General features: G+C 37.2%; 3 protein-coding genes across 3 annotated transcripts in view; all 3 read right to left on the reverse strand.

The window, feature by feature from the left end:
• Positions 1–22,684, reverse strand: part of LOC128164330 (delta and Notch-like epidermal growth factor-related receptor) — a 65,055-nt gene that overhangs the window by 22,528 nt on the left and 19,843 nt on the right. The gene's annotated exons all lie outside the window — the stretch shown is intronic.
• Positions 6,402–8,060, reverse strand: LOC128193063 (uncharacterized). Its single transcript, XM_052866275.1, has one exon. It carries the CDS (start codon positions 8,058–8,060, stop codon positions 6,402–6,404), a length of 1,659 nt encoding a protein of 552 aa, XP_052722235.1.
• On the reverse strand, positions 12,071–19,277 carry LOC128193066 (transmembrane cell adhesion receptor mua-3-like). Its single transcript, XM_052866290.1, is given in 16 exon segments — positions 12,071–12,226; positions 12,547–12,675; positions 12,789–12,911; positions 13,025–13,188; positions 13,248–13,383; positions 13,494–13,616; positions 13,730–13,852; positions 13,966–14,088; positions 14,203–14,325; positions 14,439–14,561; positions 14,674–14,796; positions 14,911–15,033; positions 15,147–15,269; positions 16,395–16,557; positions 18,946–19,070; positions 19,193–19,277. Coding segments are annotated over 16 exon segments (2,043 nt in total). The 3' UTR covers positions 12,071–12,092.

The raw sequence follows: 22,684 nt of genomic DNA on the forward strand, positions 1-22,684 counted from the left end.
CGGGTACTACTTTTACCCAGCTCTTCGATTAGATGGGTTTACGTGTATACATACATGTATGTGTTTTCCATATGCAGAAAAGGATTAGTTAAGATCAGCTAAAGGAATTCATTATTGTGTTTTAATTGGATTATCATTATGATGTTGACCAATATAGGTAAGCATAATACATGTAGTAGCAGTAGCACAATATAATGAGATGCCAGCATACATAAGTTCTACTTTCACTTTCTAAATGTGATCTCCCTTTGACAGCATACAGTATCATCATCTTTTAATATTCAAATAAGCTTATCATCGTTACCTATCGTATCGCATTTGTAAAGTTTCTGTCATTTTAATTGCAAAAGTTTTTTTTTTCATTTGTCAGACTAGGACTACTGAGTTGACCCCATATTTACCCTGTATAAGTAGTTTCGTATTTAATTTGTGTATTACATGTAAGTAAGTGTAGACACTTATCATTTTTATATGAGTTATAATAGGAAGGAAGGAGTATTTCTTTCTTAATGTATTATAATGCATCAAATACAATGTAGGTCATGACCTTATGGGACTGTTCTGACCCCACGAAACAGGAAAATACAAAATATGTTCTAAGGTCATTATGATCATCATCATATGGTGTAAAGTACATTAATGACCTCCACCCAGGTGTTGTCTTAAACATCCCCCCCCCCCCGCTTTTATGAAATAGGAAATGATGATTATACTGTATATTTTGTTATTAACTTCTGAGATCTGAGATCCTCATCCCGAAACCATGTAATTTATTCTTGCTCTTTGTGTCATTGCGCGTAAAATTGTATATAGATTATGCCCCCTTGGAGACACCCTGACATTCTAGAACTAGAAATAATAAAGTATTTTATTTTATTCATATGTAGTGTTTGATCCATATGGGTCAACACGGCTTTGTTTAGGAGACTTAACAATTGCCCCAAATAGGCGAATACACATGCATATAACATTTTGTTTATAAATTTTGAAAATTGAATTAAGCAATTTCCAAAATGTTAATGTGCATCAGGAGAGAAAAAGCAATCAAGAAATGATTTAAAACTTGCTACTGTACACATGTAAGAATATATAAAGAAGACTGAATCTTTAGAACCAGGTTAGATTGGGGGGGGGGGGGGTGAATGTGGAGTATACACATTTATAATTTGAATCATTTATTGTTATTAATTTTAACTTGTCAATGAATACTAGTTATTGATCCCAAGGTAGAAATATGACCTCTGCTCATAACTTAATAGATCATTTGTCAATTATGCAAGGTGTAATGTATTTCTTTTTAAGAATAACATTTTTGCCAGTTTATAAAAGTTTTTAGACACCCAAATTATATTTTGATTTTAAAAGATTATTCGACAATTAAGGGGGGGGGGGGACAGTTTATATTTGAGTTTGTTCGGGGGTGGGGGTTCCAAGTCATATATTTAACAATTTTTTAATGTAATTTAAAATAAGACTAAGCCATACTACAGTCATGCACATGAATAGTATAGAACAAAACACAAACTAATACATGTATATATACATAGGAAGAACAAATACAGTATTACAAAACATAGATGATTGATCTATATCTGGGTTCTTAAATTGATTCATATATAATGTACATATTACATATTATTGTTTCTTTTTTCAAGACATTTCAGTTGGTATGTATAGGTCATGATTCCAATTAAAATTAAGGTCAGACGACACGTTCCTCGAGAATCGTTTTTGTATCTCCTCGTAATAAAGAGTTCCAATAAAAAATATTAAATTTATAATTACTTTAAAAATGATCAAAATTTACTTGGATTTGGTTGTACGTCTAGATGGTCGAGTGGTTAGAACCGTGGCCGCTCACTGTCAGAAGCGTATAAATTCTAGAAGTCGTGAGTTCAAAGCCCCGCTCCGGCGGAGATATAGTTATAATATAAAGAATTTCGCTGTGCTGTAGATGTATTTTTTATATCAGCAATTCAAGTGTATTTTCAAGAAGATTATATAGGAAATTGCATACTCGAGGATTTTGCAGAAATGCCTGGTAAGGTACCCTAATTTTTTGCAAGAAAGCTTGTCAAAGTAGTAGTAAACCATTAACAAATTCCTGGAAAAAGTTATCTAAAATTGAGGAACGTGTCGTCTGACCTTAAGTGCTCTTCCTGAAATTAACAAATATCATAAAAACCATTGAGATCCCCACCTTGATCCAAAGATATTATTCCTCCTTAGGTCATGTCGCATCAGATCATTATGGCATTTATAAGTCATGACCCTAAAGGTTCATCCTGACCCCCTTAGAATCAGAAATTGTCAATTATCTTTAAATTATTGATGTTTGATGATCCTATCTCTATTTAATCTTTATCATTAAGTCTCCTGAATGAAATTTGGAGACTTATTGTTTTTGTACGGTTCTTAATACATGTATTATTATTCTTCGTCTTCTTTCCCGCTCTAAAGTTGTTTTTCAGAGATGGCTAAACAGAATGGTACAAAACTCTAGGATATGATAGGCCTGCATATCTAGTTTTGCATCCTGGTTTGATTTTTCTCATTTTGGGTTAGACAACCACTTTTTTTTGGGGGGGGGGGGGGTCAAAAGGCTGTTAGGTCTAACATTGAACCTTGTTGGAAGAATCGTAGACTCTATTGTAAATGGTAACTTGAAAACGGACAAAGATAATAATATAGGGTTTTCATAGTCATATATTGACTGTTACTGGCAATGTATAGGGTTTATTAGATCTGACCCCTGGGGTCATCCCCACCCCCCCCAGGAATTTGAAATTACCATATATCTAAGAATCTGTTATAATCATGGCCCGTAAACCATATATATTCATTTTTTTCTGATGTCAATGGGCATCAAATGTCATGTATGTCATGGGCCCTGTGGCTGGTCCTGACCTCCTCAAACAGCAAGTCCCTTAATATCTTCAAAACAGTTGAGATCCCCACCCTTAAACCATATATATTCTTGTTTCTTGTGTCAAGGGGCATCAAACGGTATGTAGGTCATGGGCCCCGGGGGTGGTCATGACCCCCCTCAAACAGGAAGTGCACGAATATCTCGAAAACGGTTGAGATCCCCACCCCTTAACCATATATATTCTTGATCCTTAAAGGGCATCAAAAGGTATGTAGGTAATGGGCCTCAGGGTTAAATTTAATTTTTCAAAACTGTAATGCACATCTATGGAACAGTTCCTATCATATCCCAAGATATGATGTGTCTATCCATTAAAATGAGTTCTAGGATCTATGTTTTTTTGAAGTGATAAACGTCAATTTTCTGCTACTTTTTGACTCCCTGGATGAAATTAAAATTTTTAAAACCTTACTGCACATCTATAGAACATTCCCTATCATATTCCAAGATATGATGTGTCTATCCATTAAATCATAAGAGGAGCTCTTGGATCAATTTTTTTTTAGTGATAAACGTCAATTTTCTGCTACTATTTGACTACCTGGATGAAATTTAACTTTTTAAAACCTTATTGCACATCTATAGGATAGCCCCAATTATATCCTAAGAGATGACGTAGCTACTCCAAAACTTGTAAGAGGAGTTCTGGGAACCATACTTTTTTTTGCAAAAAAAAACCGTCATTTTTTGTTGCCCACTGATCCCCTAAATAAAAAAAAATTCTGGAACCTGATCACACTTCAATATGAAACCCCCAATCATATTCTGGCAGATCATTTGGCTACTGCCAAAACAAATGACGTTTTTGAAACCATTTTTTTGTAAAAAAAAAAAAAAAAAACCGCCATTTTTCAGCCATTAAATGGCCCCCAGGACAAAATTGAAAATTACGAAACCTTACTGCGCATCTATAGGATACCCTAAAACATATTCCAAGAGATGATTTGTCTACTGTTGAAAATGTAGGAGGAGTTCGAGGAGGAAGGTTTTTTGTGATAAAACGTCATATTTTACCAATTATTTGACCCCAAGGACTAACACAGAATTTTTTAAACCTTTTTACAAAACAACATGATACCCCTAATCAAACTCCAAGAGTTGAGTTTGCTGGTTTATAAGATGTAAGAGCAGTGTGAGAAAGTAAAACGTGACAGACGGACGGACGGACGGACGGAACAGGGTAACAACAATATACCCGAACTTCATTAGAAAGTGCGGGTATAAAAAAGAATCCGAAGAATAACAATAATGTCTTCCGTTTGAAACGGAAGACCTTAATGATCATCGACTAATTTAAAACATACCATGCTCTAAGATTTCCATAAAATATCAGTTGTTAAATTTGTTTTGAAGTTGTTGTCAACAATGTGTGAAAAATTCATTTATCATCTTTTTTTTTTCTATTTGGATTGTAAATTTACAACTTTCTCAGAATAAACACTTGCATATTTCTTATGAAAATACTAGACTTTGTACAAATATTCAGAATGTTTTATTTGTGTAAACATTTTCTTATTTTCGAATTTTCACAAATACACTTGTTGTTTTCTTTCGATGAATGATTCTCTGTTACCATGGCTACAAACCTTTGAAATGTATTATTTCAAGAAATAATGGCAAAATTTAATTGCTGTACATTATGAATAATGTTCTTAACCCCCCAAACATCATGACTTTTTTTTCTTTTTGAAATTGTTTACCTTCTGAAGAAATATCCAAAAACATGTCAGCTTTATACATGTATATTCTCCAAAAAGAAAATATGTGAAAATTGTTTTCTGAAGCACTAAAAATGGCTAATGACACGAACAATAGATGTTCAAAAACAAGCTTCAACAATTCTTTGTCTCCTCTGTCATGAGGGTAAGAGGCTACAAAAAGAAAATAAGCCGTCCTACAGATATTAACATAAAACAGACAATTCATAAACAGTTCACAAATTATAAAATGCCAATCCATGATATATATTATGCCAAATTATGAAAATACACGAAAAAGGAGTTTTATGCCCTTTAAACAAATTACATTTAATATTCATACCGTATTATATCGCTTGACGTTTTGACTTGATATAATTAAAATTGTTACCAAAATAATGTTTCATAAAATATCCTATCCAGATTTTACATGATGTCAACGGCATATGCGATTGTGCACTTTTATTTGATTAAGAACAATAATGCAAAAATAAAGGATTGACAAAGAATGACACTTTGCATATTCAATATTTAGACAGCAATGGACATTTTGCATAAGAAAAAAAAACTTACTCTTTGGGCCTGTATACAGTACAGAGATGGCAATTATGCCTATAAACAAAAGCGGGGGTCTTTCCGGATGTACACAGCAAACAGAACAAGGACAACGTAAAATGCAAAACCCGGACGGAAAAATTCCGTATCATTACACTCCCCCTCTGATTTTTGATTAGAAATCACTAATTAAGAAATACAATTACCGTATATCAGGTTTTTCCGCGTCATGTTTTTTTCAGCGAATCAGAGCATAGAAAGGTATATAAAATTTACGCGAATCAAATTTTCACTATTTCAGATTCACATCGAAAATATAATTTACGATTGTTTAAACCTGTGAGGTAAGAGGGGAAAAGTATCTAAATGTGTCGCTCTTTCGGACAATGAAACCATATACACGATTTCCTTTATGTGAAATGATTACCGATAATTATTTTCAGAGAAGCAAACAGTCATAGATAAATAGATCATGTACCGTTACATATATCAGTAGCTCAGGTAAAATTAGACATCGGTTTGCGCAAGGAAAGCGACCGTTTTAATTAGCTTGTCAATTGATTATTTAATAAACAACGAGGCCTACAAATCTATTATCTGGCGCTTGTCCTCCGATCCCGCAATTTGTACCTCAAACTAAACCAATTGAACAAAGTTCACCGTTCTTTTACTTACCTGTTTACTTTATCAGGAAAGAGAGAACTCTATTACAAAAACAAAACTATGTATCAAATTTACGCTGATTTATTTTCCGCGATTCGGAAATCGTCGCGAACAAAGCGGAAATTGGATACACGCGGAAAAAAACCTGATATACGGTATCAAATACATGCCTCTTATGAAAATGAGCCTAACAAAATGATGAAGTGTATAAAACAAAACTCATATACTACAATCAAGATAAGACTAGTGGCACAAGTCTGTGAATCGGTCTAACATAATGAGATACAGTGTCACCCCTAACTACACGAACTTCAACTTCACGTACGTGTCCATCAGCAGAAGGAAAGGTTCTAGTTACGCGTGCAATTGGCCAATGATTCCTTGAGCTATCCAACTCGTCTAACAAAACAACATCTCCTTCCTTTAAACTGGGTTCGTCTGACATCCACTTTCGTCGAACTTGGAGGGTGGATAAACACTCACGTTCCCATTTTCGCCAAAATTCATCCTCAAGAGTTTGAACGTACCGCCACTGAGACTTGTACAATTCTTTGGGTTCAATGGTTGGTAATGATTCTGGTAGGTGTCCTACCTTCTGAGTAATTGCACAGTTTAAGATGAGTCCAGAAATGGTGCCAAGGAAATGATGCTTCTAGCTTCTTGATGAGACATTCCACCTCTTCACTGAATTCAGATCTTTGTATCTCTTTCAAAATATGAATCTCAGCTGATTTCAGGGTGCCTGAATTCAAGGACTGTGGACAATATTGACATCGTCTGGGCGAATGTTCACAGGAGTCCTTCGTGAGCAGAACATGCCTCAATATAGCTATACTACAAACTAGTCTGATGCAGTTGGAGTATCGTTCTATGCGGGTCTTGAAAGAGTTACATGTTTCTTCCTTCACAGTCGTTCTGTTGACTGCAACAATAGGTCTAACGTCCTTATCATCATCTAATATGAGAGCAAAGTTCTCGTGTGCTCCCACAAAGGTAGTGGACAAGTTGTCTTCCCTAAGGATTGCTGGTCCTCGTAGCCACATACTTTGAGGGAGTTCTTGAGCATCGAACGATCGAGTACCCAAATCTGCCGGATTTTGGTCAGTAGTAACATGCTGCCATTGATCAGGTTCACTGAACGATCTAATCCTACTCACTCTATTCGCAACATAGACGTAAAATCGCCTGGCGTCATTGGTTATATAACCAAGAGCAATCTGACTGTCACTGTAAAACTTGAAATTCTTCTTCTCTAAATCCATCTGTTCTCTGATGATTTCTGATATCTCTATCCCAAGAACTGCTGCACACAATTCCAGCCTTGGAATTGTGTGGCCATGTGTTGGGGCCACTTTGGCCTTGCTTATTAGGAAACCAATGTCACTGTTCTCCTCGTCCTTCCATACTTTCAGAAATGCTACTGCAGCTATTGCATCCTTGGAGGCGTCAGTAAAAATAAGCAATTCCTTGTGTTGCAATTCACAAACAGAATATTTGCAACACATTCTTGGAATCCTGACATCCTCAAGATGATGGACAGAGTTGACCCAAGCTGACCATTTCAATCGGAAGGAGTCATCAAGGGGATTGTCCCAGTCAGCTTCACTGGAAGTTGATAGCATCTGGCGGAATAACATCTTCCCTTGCACAGTCACTGGCGATGCAAATCCAAGGGGATCAAACAAGCTGTTTATTGTCGACAAAACTCCTCTCTGAGTAAATTGCTTCTGATCTGAAGATATTTTGAAGGTGAAGACATCAGCGTTGATATCCCATGATAAACCGGGACTTCTCTGAACAGGTAAGTCATCCTTCCCAATGTCTAAATCTTTAAGGTCTTTGGAGAGATCATCAGCTGGAAACTTCTTTAGCACCGATTTCGAATTCGAAGAAATCTTGTAAAGTTTTAGTCGTCCCCCTTCTTTCAAAGCCTGCTGAGTTCTCTTCATCAGGTCGGCAGCGACTTCCTCACTGGGGCAGCTGAGGAGTCCATCATTAACATAGATTCTGTTGGATACAAAGTCGATCACATCAGGGTCCGAGTGGGCGACGCAGCGACGTATTCCGTATGTAGCAACAGCTGGGGACGGACGGTTTCCAAAAACATGAACGGTCATTCTGTACTGCTTTAAAGGCAGATCTAAGTCGTTCTCTGGATGCCAAAGGAAGCGCAGGTAGTTTCGATGATCAATTTTCACCTTAAAGTTGTGAAACATCTGTTCTACATCTCCAATAACTGCAATGTCCTCGCGACGAAAACGTAACAAGATACCAGGTTGTTAGTGATATCAGGTCCTTTAAGTAGAACATCATTGAGCGAGACGTTGTTGAACTTTGCAGAGGAGTCGAACACCGTTCTAATTGAGTCTTTTTTCTGTGGGTGGAATACACCAACCATAAGAATTTACCATCGTTCCGTGTTGTCAGGTAAAGGTGGAGCTTCCTCTGCATGTGCTTTCTCAAATATCTTGTCCATGAACGTAGACACATGCTCTTTCTTTGTTGGGTTACGCCTTAGACTACGGACAAGTGCTGACGCTCGATTTATGGCTTGTAGTTTATTGTTGGGCGAGGGCGGTCTTTGAGTTCGGAATGGAAGCGGTGCCTCCCATTGTCCATCCGCATTCTTTTTGAAACCCTTGTCCATCAGTTCCACAAACTTCTCATCTTTTCGTCATGTTCAGTCTTAATGAAAATGTGGTCCTTTATCTGTATTCTATTTTCACGTGAGTGAAGTAGTGAAAGCCTACCATTTTGTAATATATGAGTCTTGTTGACATTTATCTTCTCTGGAATATGAAGGGAATCAAGACACACAGGACCGATAATCACCTAGTTAAGGGGAAGTTTTTGGGCGAATGGCATTCCACGCGATCCCTTTCTTTGATCCTGCACTATATGGGCGTCGATGAGGTCCCTTCCAATAAGAAGTTCGATTTCCACATTTTCCAACAGGTCAGGTATCTTGTCTGAAATGTCCTCAAGGAGAGAATAGCCTTTAGCAACACGGGGGTGTGGTATCTCTTCTCGATTGTTCGGCAGTTCTGCACATTCAATGAGCATAGGAAGCTTGAAGGAACACTTGCCATCCAGAGACTCTATGACGAAACCTGTACCTCTTCGTCCAGATGCTGTAAAGGATCCAGAGCACGATATGAGCGTGTACTGATGGTTGGGGTAGTCCTGGTTAAATGCATCGAAACATGAGGGTGAGGCCAGTGAATGACTGCTCTGGTCATCAATGAACACATATACAGTTCTTGAGTGCTGTTTCAAACTGTCATGATAGATCCTAGCAGGATTTTTTTCACAGGATTTACTTGTTCCTTGAATTGCTCCACAAACAATAGACAATACCATCTCCACACGTGCCTCATTTTCATGTATAGTAGTACGTTTGCCTTTCTCCCCCTCATGGCGACGATTGTCTTCAAGAAGAGCGGCAGGATGAGATCCATTGCAAACATCACATCTTACATTGTTCGTACACTCCTTTGTTCGGTGTTTCTTAGGGCCACAACATCGGATACTTAGACCGTGACTCATGATAAACGTCTTCCTCTCGGGCATTGGTTTTGACCGAAAAGCTTTACATTCATTCAACGAATGATTAGAGTTGTGAAGAGGACATGTACTTCAGTGTTTTCAATGGAGATATTCTTAGGTGAGCTCAGCGTTTCTGTTTTCCTAGCAGCAACTACAGTGTAACGGACATTCCTTGGGTGGTTTACAAAGGGATTTTCACCATCAGAGTACGAGTGTTTAAAACTGGGATCATTCTTCATCCTAGTAATGTCCTTTTAAAGAGTCAATAAAGAATGTAATTGGTTGAAATACAGCCGATTCCCGATTCTTGTACTTCGTAGCCTCTACGGTCCATTTATCTTGTAGAAACGTAGGCAATTTTGCAACGATAGGGTTTATCCCAGTTGGTGAATCAAAGTGCCAAAACAGTGATGCATACTGAGATTGACATTTCACAGAGGCTATTTCTTCCACTAAATCTACTAGATTGTACAGTCTCTTTAAATCGTGGTTACCTATCTTTGTGAAGGAAGATATCTGACGTCTTAGAGAGCTTTCATTAAGCTCTGGTGCCCCATATCGCTCTTCAAGTCTCTCCCACACCAATTTTAGGTTGTCAGCATTGTATTTTCTAATGGTCGCTGCCTGTCCTGACGAGTCAATGCCGAGATGACTTACAAGAACGTCCAGTTCCTCTGAAGGTGTCGCACTCATCTCCTGCATTATGTTCTTGAAGGTGAGTTTCCAAGTAAGAAACAAACTGGGATTATCATCATATTTGGTAATCCTGGATACGATAAGATCCTTTTTCAGAAGAAACTTTGTCATGTCCATACATGTAACTGCATTAGCTTGATTCATAGGAGAGTTTATCATTTGTGTCTCCATGGGAGTACGAGGCTATGGGTCATTGTTCCCAACGTGTTGATTAGTTTCTGGTAACATCACAAGTAACGGCGATGAGGAGAATTCAGGTAGATCTGGTAGAGAGTCTGAAATATGGGCATTTGGTTGCTGTGGTGGTTCATGAAACAGTCTGGTAGGTTGTACCTGCATTGGTGGGGAGCCTTGATGAAGTTCTTGTATAGTTTGTGGAAAGGGAGCGAGATATGACCCATGATGTTGTGTCGGTTGTCCCCTTGGCAAGCTCTCGATGTATAACTGTGTCCGTGAGACGATATCCTCGGCTGGGAGGTTCAGGTCTAGATCTTTCTCTCTTAATGCACTTACTTCTGCCTGTTTCGTCTCTATCTCTTCTTCCATCTTGATTGCCTTCAGCTTTATTTCAAGTTCTGCCCGTTGGTGGATGATCTTAGCTACTTGTTCTACGAACTTCTTTTTCACGACAGTGGCTCGTAATTCTGCTTCTTTCATCTCTAGGTAACTTGCGTTAGACTTTACCGAGTGTCTTGCAGAGTGATGGCCATTTAATGCTTTGGGCGGATTCAATAAACGTATCAATTCTTCGCATATTCAGATCAACTTTACAAAGAACAGTTCTGAATATAACATTATGTGACGCCTCTTCATTTTCACTGTCATATTCCTGGTGGCTCTTAAGAAATCTACAAACTTTCCAGAAAGTTCTCTATATGCGGTCTCGCAACTCTGAATAAGCTCCCTGACTGATTTCAAGGAATCCGGATCATTCTTTACTTCATCTACGTGAGCGGCACCAGAATCTAAGTCGTTCTTGATGCTCCCAAGATCTGTCGTGAATTTAATCACTCTTCTTTCGTATTTTTCCTGTGTAGGAGCGGTAAGCGTTCTTACTCTTTTGGTCTCAAAAGTCTCTGTTCTGTGTTTTCGCAATCAGCTATGCTGTGTTGATTTATCCAGACCTCTTACTGTGCACAAACAAGCTTCAACAATTCTTTGTTAAAGAAGTTTGTTGGCCTCCTCTGTCATGAGGGTAAGAGGCTTTAAAAAGAAAACAAGCCGTCTTACAAATAATTACATAAAACAAACAATTCATAAACAGTTCACAAATTATAAAATGGCCAATCCATGATATACATTATGCCAAATTATCAAAATACCCGAAAAAGGAGTTTTATAACCTTTAAACTAATAACATTTAATATTTATACTATACTATATCGCTTGACGTTTTGACTTGATATCATCAAAATTGTTACCAAAATAATGTTTCATAAAATATCCTATCCAGATTTTACATGAATCGCCATGTGCAATTGTGCACTTTAATATGATTTAGAACAATCATGCAAAAATAAAGGATTGACATATAATCAAAATTTTCGGGACAACCGGTCCTTTCTTCAGGAGCAAAAAAAATTACATGAGTAATTATATTTTTTGGTCCTGAAGAAGGTACTGGTTGTCCCGAAATTTGACAATATTTATTGTTCGTGTTATTAGCCATTTTAGTGCTTTATATATTCAGTTTACTGGCTTGGAATCTATATATTAGATCCGACATTTTAAAGATGTCTAGTGTTGTTGATTTTATTCAGTAAACAATTTGTCGCATCCTGTTTTATTTATTTAAGTATGTTTTGCTGTACCAAGGCTTTACATATATATATATATATATATATATATATATATATATATATATATATATATATATATATATATATATATATATATATATAAATTTTAAAAATACACCTGACGATTAAATGTTTGACCACCCAACTTCCGTTAGACACGCTCATTCATTTATTTAATTCCCTGTTTTGACATAGTAGTTAACATAATCAGCCTAGACTCAGACCGCTGGCAAGAGCAGCAGGGACAAGAAAAAGCAGAGGAATGGTCAGGGCTCCATAAACCAGAATCAGGTTTCTACGGGATTTCTCTGTTGTGGTGGAACCTTCAACTATGGATATAAGTATTTAATAGTAGTTTAGTAAATTTACAAAATAAAACATGCCTCAGCTTGCTCAATGTAAATTGTACATTTCATACATTCAATTTAAGCACTCAGTTGTTGACTTTTTTTGATCTTAAAAATTCAAAAAGGCTCGCATGTTTCCCAATTGCACAATACCCATGGAAACAGTTAAACATTACATTTGCAAACATTTACAATCAAGTACATGATATATATATATATATATCTGCAAACTCATCACAATTACCCGTCAAATATTGCATTGTATGATAGTGGCTGATAAAAAAAACCCAATAAAGCCCAAAACTGATTGTGATGTGTACCAAGACATTCTGGTGGTTCGTAGGTATTCTCTGGACAAGTACATACTCCATATCCTTGCTGTGTTTGAGTACATAGGGTGTTTCCCTCGCACTGATCGGTCTCTCCAAACTCATCGCATTCCCCTGTTAAATGTAAAAAAATTTTACAACGGATTAGAAATGAGCTTATTGTAAAATAGTGAACATGAATTTGACCACTTACATATTAACAAGATTGAATAGTCAGAAATTGTTACCAAGACATTCTGGTGGTCGGTAGGTATTCTCTGGACAAGTACATACTCCATATCCTTGCGGGGTTTGCGTACAAAGGGTGTTTCCCTCGCATTGATCGGTCTCTCCAAACTCATCGCATTCCCCTGTTAAATGTCACAATATATTTACAACGGATCAGAAATGAGCTTATTGTAAAATAGTGAACATGAATTTGACCACTTACATATTAACAAGATAAATGGCCAGAAATTGTTACCAAGACATTCTGGTGGTCCGTAGGTATTCTCTGGACAATTACATACTCCATATCCTTGCTGTGTTTGAGTACATAGGGTGTTTCCCTCACACTGATCGGTTTCTCCAAACTCATCGCATTCCCCTGTTTAATGTCACAATATATTACAACGGATCAGAAATGAGCTTTTTATAAAAAAGTGAACATGAATTGGACCACTTACATATTAACAAGATTAAATAGCCAGAAATTGTTACCAAGACATTTTGGTGGTCCGTAAGTATTCTCTGGACAATTACATACTCCATATCCTTGCTGTGTTTGAGTACACAGGGTGTTTCCCTCGCACTGATTGGTCTCTCCAAACTCATCGCATTCCCCTGTTAAATGTCACAATATATTATAATGGATCATGCTTATTGTTAACAGTAAACACGAATTTGATAACTTACATATTCACAAGATGAAATAGCCATACATTATTTGTTACCTAGACATTCAGGTGGCCCGTAGGTATTCTCTGGACAAGTACATTCTCCATATCCTTGCGGGGTTTGCGTACAAAGGGTGTTTCCCTCGCATTGATCGGTCTCTCCAAACTCATCGCATTCCCCTGTTAAATGTCACAATATATTTACAACGGATTAGAAATGAGTTTTTTGTAAAATAGTGAACATGAATTTGACCACTTACATATTAACAAGATAAATGGCCAGAAAATGTTACCTAGACATTCTGGTGGTCCGTAGGTATTCTCTGGACAAGTACATTCTCCGTATCCTTGCTGTGTTTGCGTACACAGGGTGCTTCCCTCGCACTGATCGGTCTCTCCAAACTCATCGCATTCCCCTGTTAAATGTCACAATGTATTTACAACGGATTAGAAATGAGTTTTTTGTAAAATAGTGAACATGAATTTGACCACTTACATATTAACAAGATAAATGGCCAGAAAATGTTACCTAGACATTCTGGTGGTCCGTAGGTATTCTCTGGACAAGTACATTCTCCGTGTCCTTGCGGGGTTTGCGTACAAAGGGTGTTTCCCTCGCACTGATCGGTCTCTCCAAACTCATCGCATTCCCCTTTTAAATGTCACAATATATTTACAACGGATTAGAAATGAGTTTATTGTAAAATAGTGGGCATGAATTTGACCACTTACATATTAAAAAGATAAAATAGCCAGAAATTATTACCAAGACATTCTGGTGGTCCGTAGGTATTCTCTGGACAAGTACATACTCCATATCCTTGCTGTGTTTGAGTACATAGGGTGTTTCCCTCGCACTGATCGGTCTCTCCAAACTCATCGCATTCCCCTGTTAAATGTCACAATATATTACAACGGATCAGAAATAAGCTTATTGTAAAAGAGTGAACATGAATTTGACCACTTACATATTAACAAGATAAAATAGCCAGAAATTGTTACCTAGACATTCTGGTGGTCCGTAGGTATTCTCTGGACAAGTACATTCTCCGTATCCTTGCTGTGTTTGCGTACACAGGGTGTTTCCCTCGCACTGATCGGTCTCTCCAAACTCATCGCATTCCCCTGTTAAATGTCACAATATATTTACAACGGATTAGAAATGATTTTTTGTAAAATAGTGAACATGAATTTGACCACTTACATATTAACAAGATAAATGGCCAGAAAATGTTACCTAGACATTCTGGTGGTCCGTAGGTATTCTCTGGACAAGTACATTCTCCGTGTCCTTGCGGGGTTTGCGTACAAAGGGTGTTCCCCTCGCACTGATCGGTCTCTCCAAACTCATCGCATTCCCCTTTTAAATGTCACAATATATTTACAACGGATTAGAAATGAGTTTATTGTAAAATAGTGAGCATGAATTTGACCACTTACATATTAAAAAGATAAAATAGCCAGAAATTATTACCAAGACATTCTGGTGGTCCGTAGGTATTCTCTGGACAAGTACATACTCCATATCCTTGCTGTGTTTGAGTACATAGGGTGTTTCCCTCGCACTGATCGGTCTCTCCAAACTCATCGCATTCCCCTGTTAAATGTCACAATATATTACAACGGATCAGAAATAAGCTTATTGTAAAAGAGTGAACATGAATTTGACCACTTACATATTAACAAGATAAAATAGCCAGAAATTGTTACCTAGACATTCTGGTGGTCCATAGGTATTCTCTGGACAAGTACATTCTCCAAATCCTTCCAGTGTTTCGGTACACTGTGTCTTTCCCTCGCACTGATTGGTCTCTCCAAACTCATTGCATTCACCTAAAAAGGTTAGCATATTACAACCCTTTCCACCCCTACAAGAGGTCAAAACGTGAGGCTTCGGACCATCATTTTTAAACTTTATTTTTATTATGAACTATACTAATAAACCGAAAAGATTTTAGAAATCTGATTAAAATAAAAAATAACAGCTAAAGGACTGTTATTTGCTTTGACCGCTCCAGATCACTTTATCTTTTTGAATTATTAGTATATTCCCAGATCCTTGTTGGTCTGTGTGTTAAGTCCTTGATTATTAATATTAGCCTTAAAATGGAAATTTTACCTTGAAAATAGTTAGGAAAAACGTGACACGCTTGAATTCAGTTTAATATTGAAACTCCTATGGTCAACTTTTCATTTATAAATTAAACAGGAAGTACTCAGTATTTTTAAAGGAAACTAATAAAATTAATGTATTATCTTTTCGCATGCTTCATTATAAAAGTCTTAAATATGTACACAGAATGGGACACAGAAGTGGCAGCGTGGTTACAACGCACTTTTAAAGAAAATACTAAAAAATAATATTTTTGAAGGTTTTCAAGAATTCAACTGAACACTGTACAACTTTTTTTTTTAAAGTCCATTAAATTTTATAGCAAATTTATGTCCTTTAATATTTTTTTTAAAGTGCTTTAGATGGTCAAATATTAATGCAGCCTGAAAAAAAAATTATACGTCAAAATTATATGTCAAAAATTTGCTAAAAAATAAAAAAAGCATCGATTTGTTCAAATAATTAACGCATTCTGAAATGTTTTTCAAAGTGCTTCGTTTTTTTAAAGCGTGTTGCCATACAAAATACACGTACATCGAATTAGTAAACAGTTTCCCAAACATGGAGTTTTCACAGGTATTATATGATCAGAATAATATGAAAATATTATGAACACTTTGTTACCTACAAATGATTATTCTTGAAAGTTTTATGCAGCTGAAAGTTGTCCTAATATTTCTGATTTATTAACCAGTAGCTATTATGTATTTTAATCTAACAATCATTCTGTAGTGTTTCAAAAAAACCAAAACTATGGAAATATTTTGGACCATCTGTTAACAGTGTTAATTACCGTCAGAAAACTAGGGAAATATATAATCATCTGTTTGGTTAGTAATACCTACCAGGGCACCCGTCCGATAAGGCGGTAATGATGGGAGGGTTGTCAAAAAAACCGGGTTTACAAACACATACATTATTGGTCGAAGGAGAAATTTCACATACTGCATTTTCCCCACAGTCCGTGTCGTCAAAACATTCATCCCCTCCGGTGGCGTTTGTTTCCCGCTTAAAAATAAATAAACACATACATGCGAAAAACAGTAAACGTCTGCACCCTTCCATGTTCAGTGCATTTTAAGATATAGCAATGAATAGTCAATACTTATAAATCCACATAAATTCATTAGATCACCAATTGCAATCTCAGGAGTATGATTTCGATACACACCTATAACAGACCATAGATATATTGGTGAAAACACCTCATCATAGTTTTTGGTTGGTTGCCAGCTTATGTCTTTGGGCTGGAAACGACAAAGCGTCTCTTTGTGGTAAATATGTAATTTTGAACATTGATACTTACCTTGTTTTGCCTCGGACTGGAATGTCTCGACGTTGAAGTATTATATGCTCATATGCACAACTGACAACGGTTGTAATTATCACTGTGATGTTTAAGGAAGGAATCTTTTCTGGTTTTCGACTTGTCAAACGTAAATTTGATTAATTGTACATTAAATGAAGATAAAAGAAAATTAAAATAGTATATTTTCTTATTTATTATCAATCATACAACTTGGCATAGAAATAGTAATCAATGTTTTTTGAATCTAATAAGGACTATATTTTTGGCGGAATATTGGCGTAGGAAAATATCACATGGTTCGCAATTCGGAATTGCTGTAGATTAGTGAGTCTGTTTTAGCATTTTCAAAACAGTAACATTATTGTTGGAATCTTTAACTAATGTAAACTAATGATATGATACTTGGTTTTCAGAATTTGTTTTTTAACTAAAATTTGCGTATCAAATTACTTTTTATAAGCTTTTTTAAGCGCCCGTTCTATACATGAATTTGTGTGAAAAAATCACTAAAATCAGATTTTTCTCTTATTAGATGGTCAATATATTAGCTTTTCTGTAAATAAATGCCTTTATATCAAATCTTTATAATACGTAAAAATCAGAAATATTATAATATTGGAAGCATAAAAAATAATCAAAAGATCTTCAAAATTTAAGAAAATTAGAGGAAATGTGGGCTAACAAATATTAATTTTAGTTTCAACATTTCTTCCAATTTAGTACTAAAAGCAGATATAAATTCTAATTAATCATTATTGCATCGAAGAATAGAATCTTCATATCTTAAAGAGACGTCTTTATAACTGCAAAGAACTACATGTATTCTTGTCATCCTCTCAGCTGAGGAACAAGAGGCCCAGGGGCCACATCGCTAACCTGAGCAACAATTGCCTTAAATCTGATCAAATAAGCATTACAGTATCAAAATATCTAAACAACTAAGTACAGTAGATCTTGCTAAATACCAAGCCCCTTTTGTTGTTGTACCTGTAAGAAGATTTTTCTTTATTCCTTTATACCCCCCCCCCCATTTCGTGGCCCCACTTTTCTCTAGGGTATCATGATTTCATCAAACTTAAATCTGCATAACCTGTGCTTTTACACTAAGTACTGAGTTTTGGACCTTAAACCTTTCCAGAATATTTTTCTCTATATATTCCTATGTAAAAATCCAAACTGCCATCGCGGCCCAGCCCTACCGCTAGGGACTGTGATTTTGCAAACATTAATTTACCTAATTGAGGATGCCTCTACTTTTCTGGCCAAACAGTCTTTAAAAAGAATATTTTAAAGAGTTTCTCTATATATTCCTATGTAAAACCCATCCCCCATTGTGGCTTCACCCTACCCCTGGACTATTATTTAAACAAACTTGAATCTATACGATCTAGGGATGCATCCACTCAAGTTTGGGCTTTCCTGGCATAATAGTTTTTGAGAAGAAGATTTTCAAAGATTTTCTCTACATAAAACATTTTATCACCCATTGTGGCCCCGCCCTACCCCCAGGTACCATGGTTTGAACAAAATTGAATCTACATTATCTGAGTATGGTTACACGCCAATTTGAGCTTTCTTGGCCTAATAGTTTTCAAAAGAATTTTTTAAAAGATTTTCTCTATATATTTTCCTGTATAAAAATCTATCCCTTAATTGTGGCCCCACCCTACCCCCAGGGACCATGATTGTAACAAACTTGAATCTACACAATCTGAGGATGCTTCCACTCAAATTTGAGCTTTTCTGGCCTAATGTAACAAAATAGCCCTTGTTACATGTAATTATATAATCGAACACTGGTGATTGGACTTTATATTTACCTATTATTTTATAATCGAACACTGGTGATTGGACTTTATATTTTACGTATCCTATAACTTTGACTATACTGATTGGACGTTACATACTATTAGTTGAACTATTTTGATTTGACTTTATCATTTAATTTCAGAATCAGTATAGAATGCTTTCGTTAAGTAAACACCTTTATTTAATGTATATTCCATGTTAATTGAATCACGAATAGTATGTGTCCATCAAAGACTATATTGCTTTAAAGGAAGGTCAGAGAGAGAGCCAATAGCTACCATGTTTACATATTTATGGGGTATATTGTTTTGAGGTGAGGATCCTTTAATGACCGTAATTAAATCCTTGCTGGTCAGTATGTCTCCAATTTGGACATTATGTTCCCGATTAGTACACAAATATCCTGAGGGGGTAAAGTTTGATGTAAACCAAACAATTACATACATCAATCTGCTAATTGAAGTCAATTAGTCGTTTGATCGGTTCATGTAGATGACAGTAATTGGTCACGATACAGTGACCCACCCCCTAGTAAATATCTGTCGCGACCTTGGTTGACCCTGAGTACACTGATTAGGGGCGGGTTCTTGACTGACCAGCTTGACGCCATCTTGGAGCATCATAGTAACAAGGTGGTGGCGCCCTCTTAATGGGCTTTTCAACACCCAATGAACACTTGTATTACTTTGATAGTTGTTTTCCCCAAATAGTATAAAACTACCAACTTCTCGCAAGTTAGGTTAATTCCGACGCTCTTTCGAACTCTTAACATCTCTCTCTGACTTCCCCGAATTGGGACTGTGTATCTAGTTTGCTTTTTGCCGAATAAAACCACTATACGATCACTTAAGACTTTTACTTAACGTGTGCACTACTTACGAAAGATACGCGTGGTAGTGTTATACGGGCTGATTGGCGCCAGCGACCAGGATTTGTACCTTCTTTAAAAGACTTTGGATTTTTGGATTTATCTAACCAGTCACGGTAAGACAATTTTATTATTCTTTACTGTCCTGTTTTGTAAGTCCGAGTCTCATCTACTCTTGATTTATTCTTATTTATTCTATTATTCTTTTGGGTATTTATTGTCTGGTAAACATGACTGAAGGTTTAGAACAAGCCACAAATATTGTTGCTGGTACGATACAGCAAGGGTTTACTGAACTTAGTACGACAGTGAATGAGAAACTCAAACAAATTAAAATTGCCATTAAAAAGCAAGAAATCATAATTGACACACCTCCCTTTTCGGGGAAGCCGTCGGAATTCCGGGCTTGGATAAATCCACAAACAAAGCTTTGGTCTTAAATCCCCATTTGACAGATGATGAAAAAGTCCGTCTTGCTCTAAGACATAGTAGGGGGGATGTAAGTGACTATATCGGCCTGTTCATTGAACAGCGCGTTCATGACCAAACTGTAGAAAGGGGATGGGGGCACCTGAAAAACCAATTAATTTTAAGATTTGGGGAATGTAATGACAAACATCACGATATGCATCCCTGTTCAAAATTAAACAAAAACCTGAAGAAAATGTCCAAGTGTACAGCACTCGACTCTCTCGACTGGCCCTCGATGCATTTGACAGCCTTGACCCTCCTGAGGTACAGCGCCAGTTGGTACAATTATTCATTGACGGTATGTCCGACGATCACATGAAAATCAAAATCATGCATCAAAAGCCGACTACGCTGACGGCTGCCGCGGATAGCGCGCTTTCAATACAGAACTTTCATACCGAGGTTAAAATGCGGTTAGGGAAAGAGTTTGTCCCGACGCGAGATCCGGAAGAGGTGGTATTTCCCAGGCTCAGACCTGTCGCGCCTGATCCGCCTTACCCTACCCCTACTTTAATTCCTCAAAACCCCCTCCCTGCCCCTCGCACTATTGTGCCTATGGAAATAGGTCACATGCGGTATAGAAGAAGGCCCAGAACTGAACAATTTGAGAATGCATGCTTTAATTGTAAAAGGGAAGGTCACATAGCTCGAAATTGCCCCGAAAGAACAAGACAGCCCCAAGCTCGAAAACGTCCCACCCCGAAAAACCGTTTAAACTAGACACCCTCCGTCGCAATGAGGCCGGCGGCGGAGGAGGAGGAAAGGTAAGAGTAGGAGAACTAAGTAATCAATCACCTGCCAAGAAGTTAAAATCAGCTTTCATTAATTTTGCTGGTAGTCCAAATTCTTGTTTAATTAAAGTTCAGAACCAGAAACTTAGGGCTTTAGTGGATACAGGAGCAGAGGTGAGTCTTATCAAACGGAAAATTTACGATTCACTAAAATACAAACCAGTATTACAAAGAAAACGGTTAAATTTAATGGGTGTGGATGGTTCCCCACTAGACATAGATGGAGTGGCTAGAATTTCTTTTATTATTGGCGGAAATAGTGTTGTACAAGATTTTTATGTAACGCGCTCAATGACCAGAAATGTAATCCTTGGCCTTGATTGGTTGCTTAGTAACGGTGTTAGGTTGTATTTTGACCTAAAATCTTTAAGAATTAAGAATGCGTATGTGCCCCTGGAGGAGGATGTGCATATCTCATCTGCAGAAAAAGGTACGAATTGCAGACTGGCCTCACTGAAAATTAATGATTCTATCGTACCATTGGATGATGATTTGTGCATATCTCCCCTGCTACGAACCACGGGTAAAGTTAAAATAAAACCATTGAAGTATGTCTTGGAATCCCCCATGCAGAACAAGAAAATCCAGCTGTGGGCAATGTGTATGGCTGGGTATGACTGTACCGTAGAATTTATTGCGGGTACAGAAAACTCTTGTGCTGACCTCCTCTCTCGGATAGATCACTCACTACTGACTGATAACTCTGATATTTGCACAGAGACGGGACCGGATGTAAGCGACAAGACGTACGAGATCGGAGTCCTTGATTCTTCTAATTTTCGTCCTTATTTTCGTCCTAAGGATCATATGGACTCCACAATCGAAGACGAAGGGCCAGAAGCTCTCAATGACAAGTTTCGAGACGAAAAGACGGACTCCTCTGATGAGGATGACATACCACTGGCCGAACTACAGAGACGAATAAGACATAGGGAAGAACGTTTAGCTGATAGGCCAAACGAACTTAGTGATCAGTTGACACTTGACCCCGACGACATTGAGACCGATGAGACTATGCATAATGACGTTGAACCACTCACAGACGAGCAACTCAGGAGGGATGATATAAGGTCAAATTCGGACGAAGACATGTCAATTGGGGAGGTCAAGGTCAAGAGACCCAAATCAAGGAGCATAAAGGCTAAGGGTCTCTTGAAAGCACTGTATCAATTTTGGTAAACTCGTATATACCATCACCACGTGGTTTTTAAAATCCGGACGATATTTACGTCTTTGGGTCATAATGACTGACTTAAGCGTGGGAATAGCTAGATACATGATTGAAGCATTGTTAGTAAAGTATATTTGTTTTTGTTTTTGCTGTTGTTTTTTTTTTCTAAATTTAAAACGTTTAAGCCCAGCAGTTATTTCTTATTATTCACACTCCTCTTTTAGACGGGTATTCTAAGTTCAAACTGTTCCTATAGTGACCACTTCTTCCGTTCCCGCTGCGGAACAACCGCTTTCTCCTAACTCCAATGATAAGAATTTTGTTGCGAGATACGCGCTTGAAAATGAAATGCTAGCAATCAATTCAGACCGAACCCAGTACGTCCTATTAACTTCACACGAATTAGATAAGTGCACCAATGTTGTTAAAGATTTTTGTACTATTAAGAGTCCCCTTTATCCTGTGCATTTGAGTAAAACCTGCTTAGTAGCCCTCTTTATGGAAAAGGCGAATGCAATAAAAACGTTTTGTGTAAAAGTAGTTCATTTGAGTAATTTGCCGCTGGCGCAGTATATTAGCGATGGTCAGTGGGCTGTGTCGACAGTCCAAGAGTTGAAATTTTCTCAAGTCTGCCCGACAAGTGAACGCGGTACAGAGACCACGATTCGTTCTGTAAAGCCTCCGGTTGGCGTGTTGCGTTTACCGATGTCATGTCG

This window comes from Crassostrea angulata, chromosome 1 (assembly GCF_025612915.1).
Source record: "Crassostrea angulata isolate pt1a10 chromosome 1, ASM2561291v2, whole genome shotgun sequence".
In the NCBI taxonomy this organism is placed as follows: domain Eukaryota; kingdom Metazoa; phylum Mollusca; class Bivalvia; order Ostreida; family Ostreidae; genus Magallana; species Magallana angulata.

What these genes read in the sequence shown, in the direction of transcription:
- LOC128193063 (XM_052866275.1), bottom strand. Translation starts at nt 8,060, where the DNA reads ATGTTTCACAACTTTAAGGTGAAAATTGATCATCGAAACTACCTGCGC.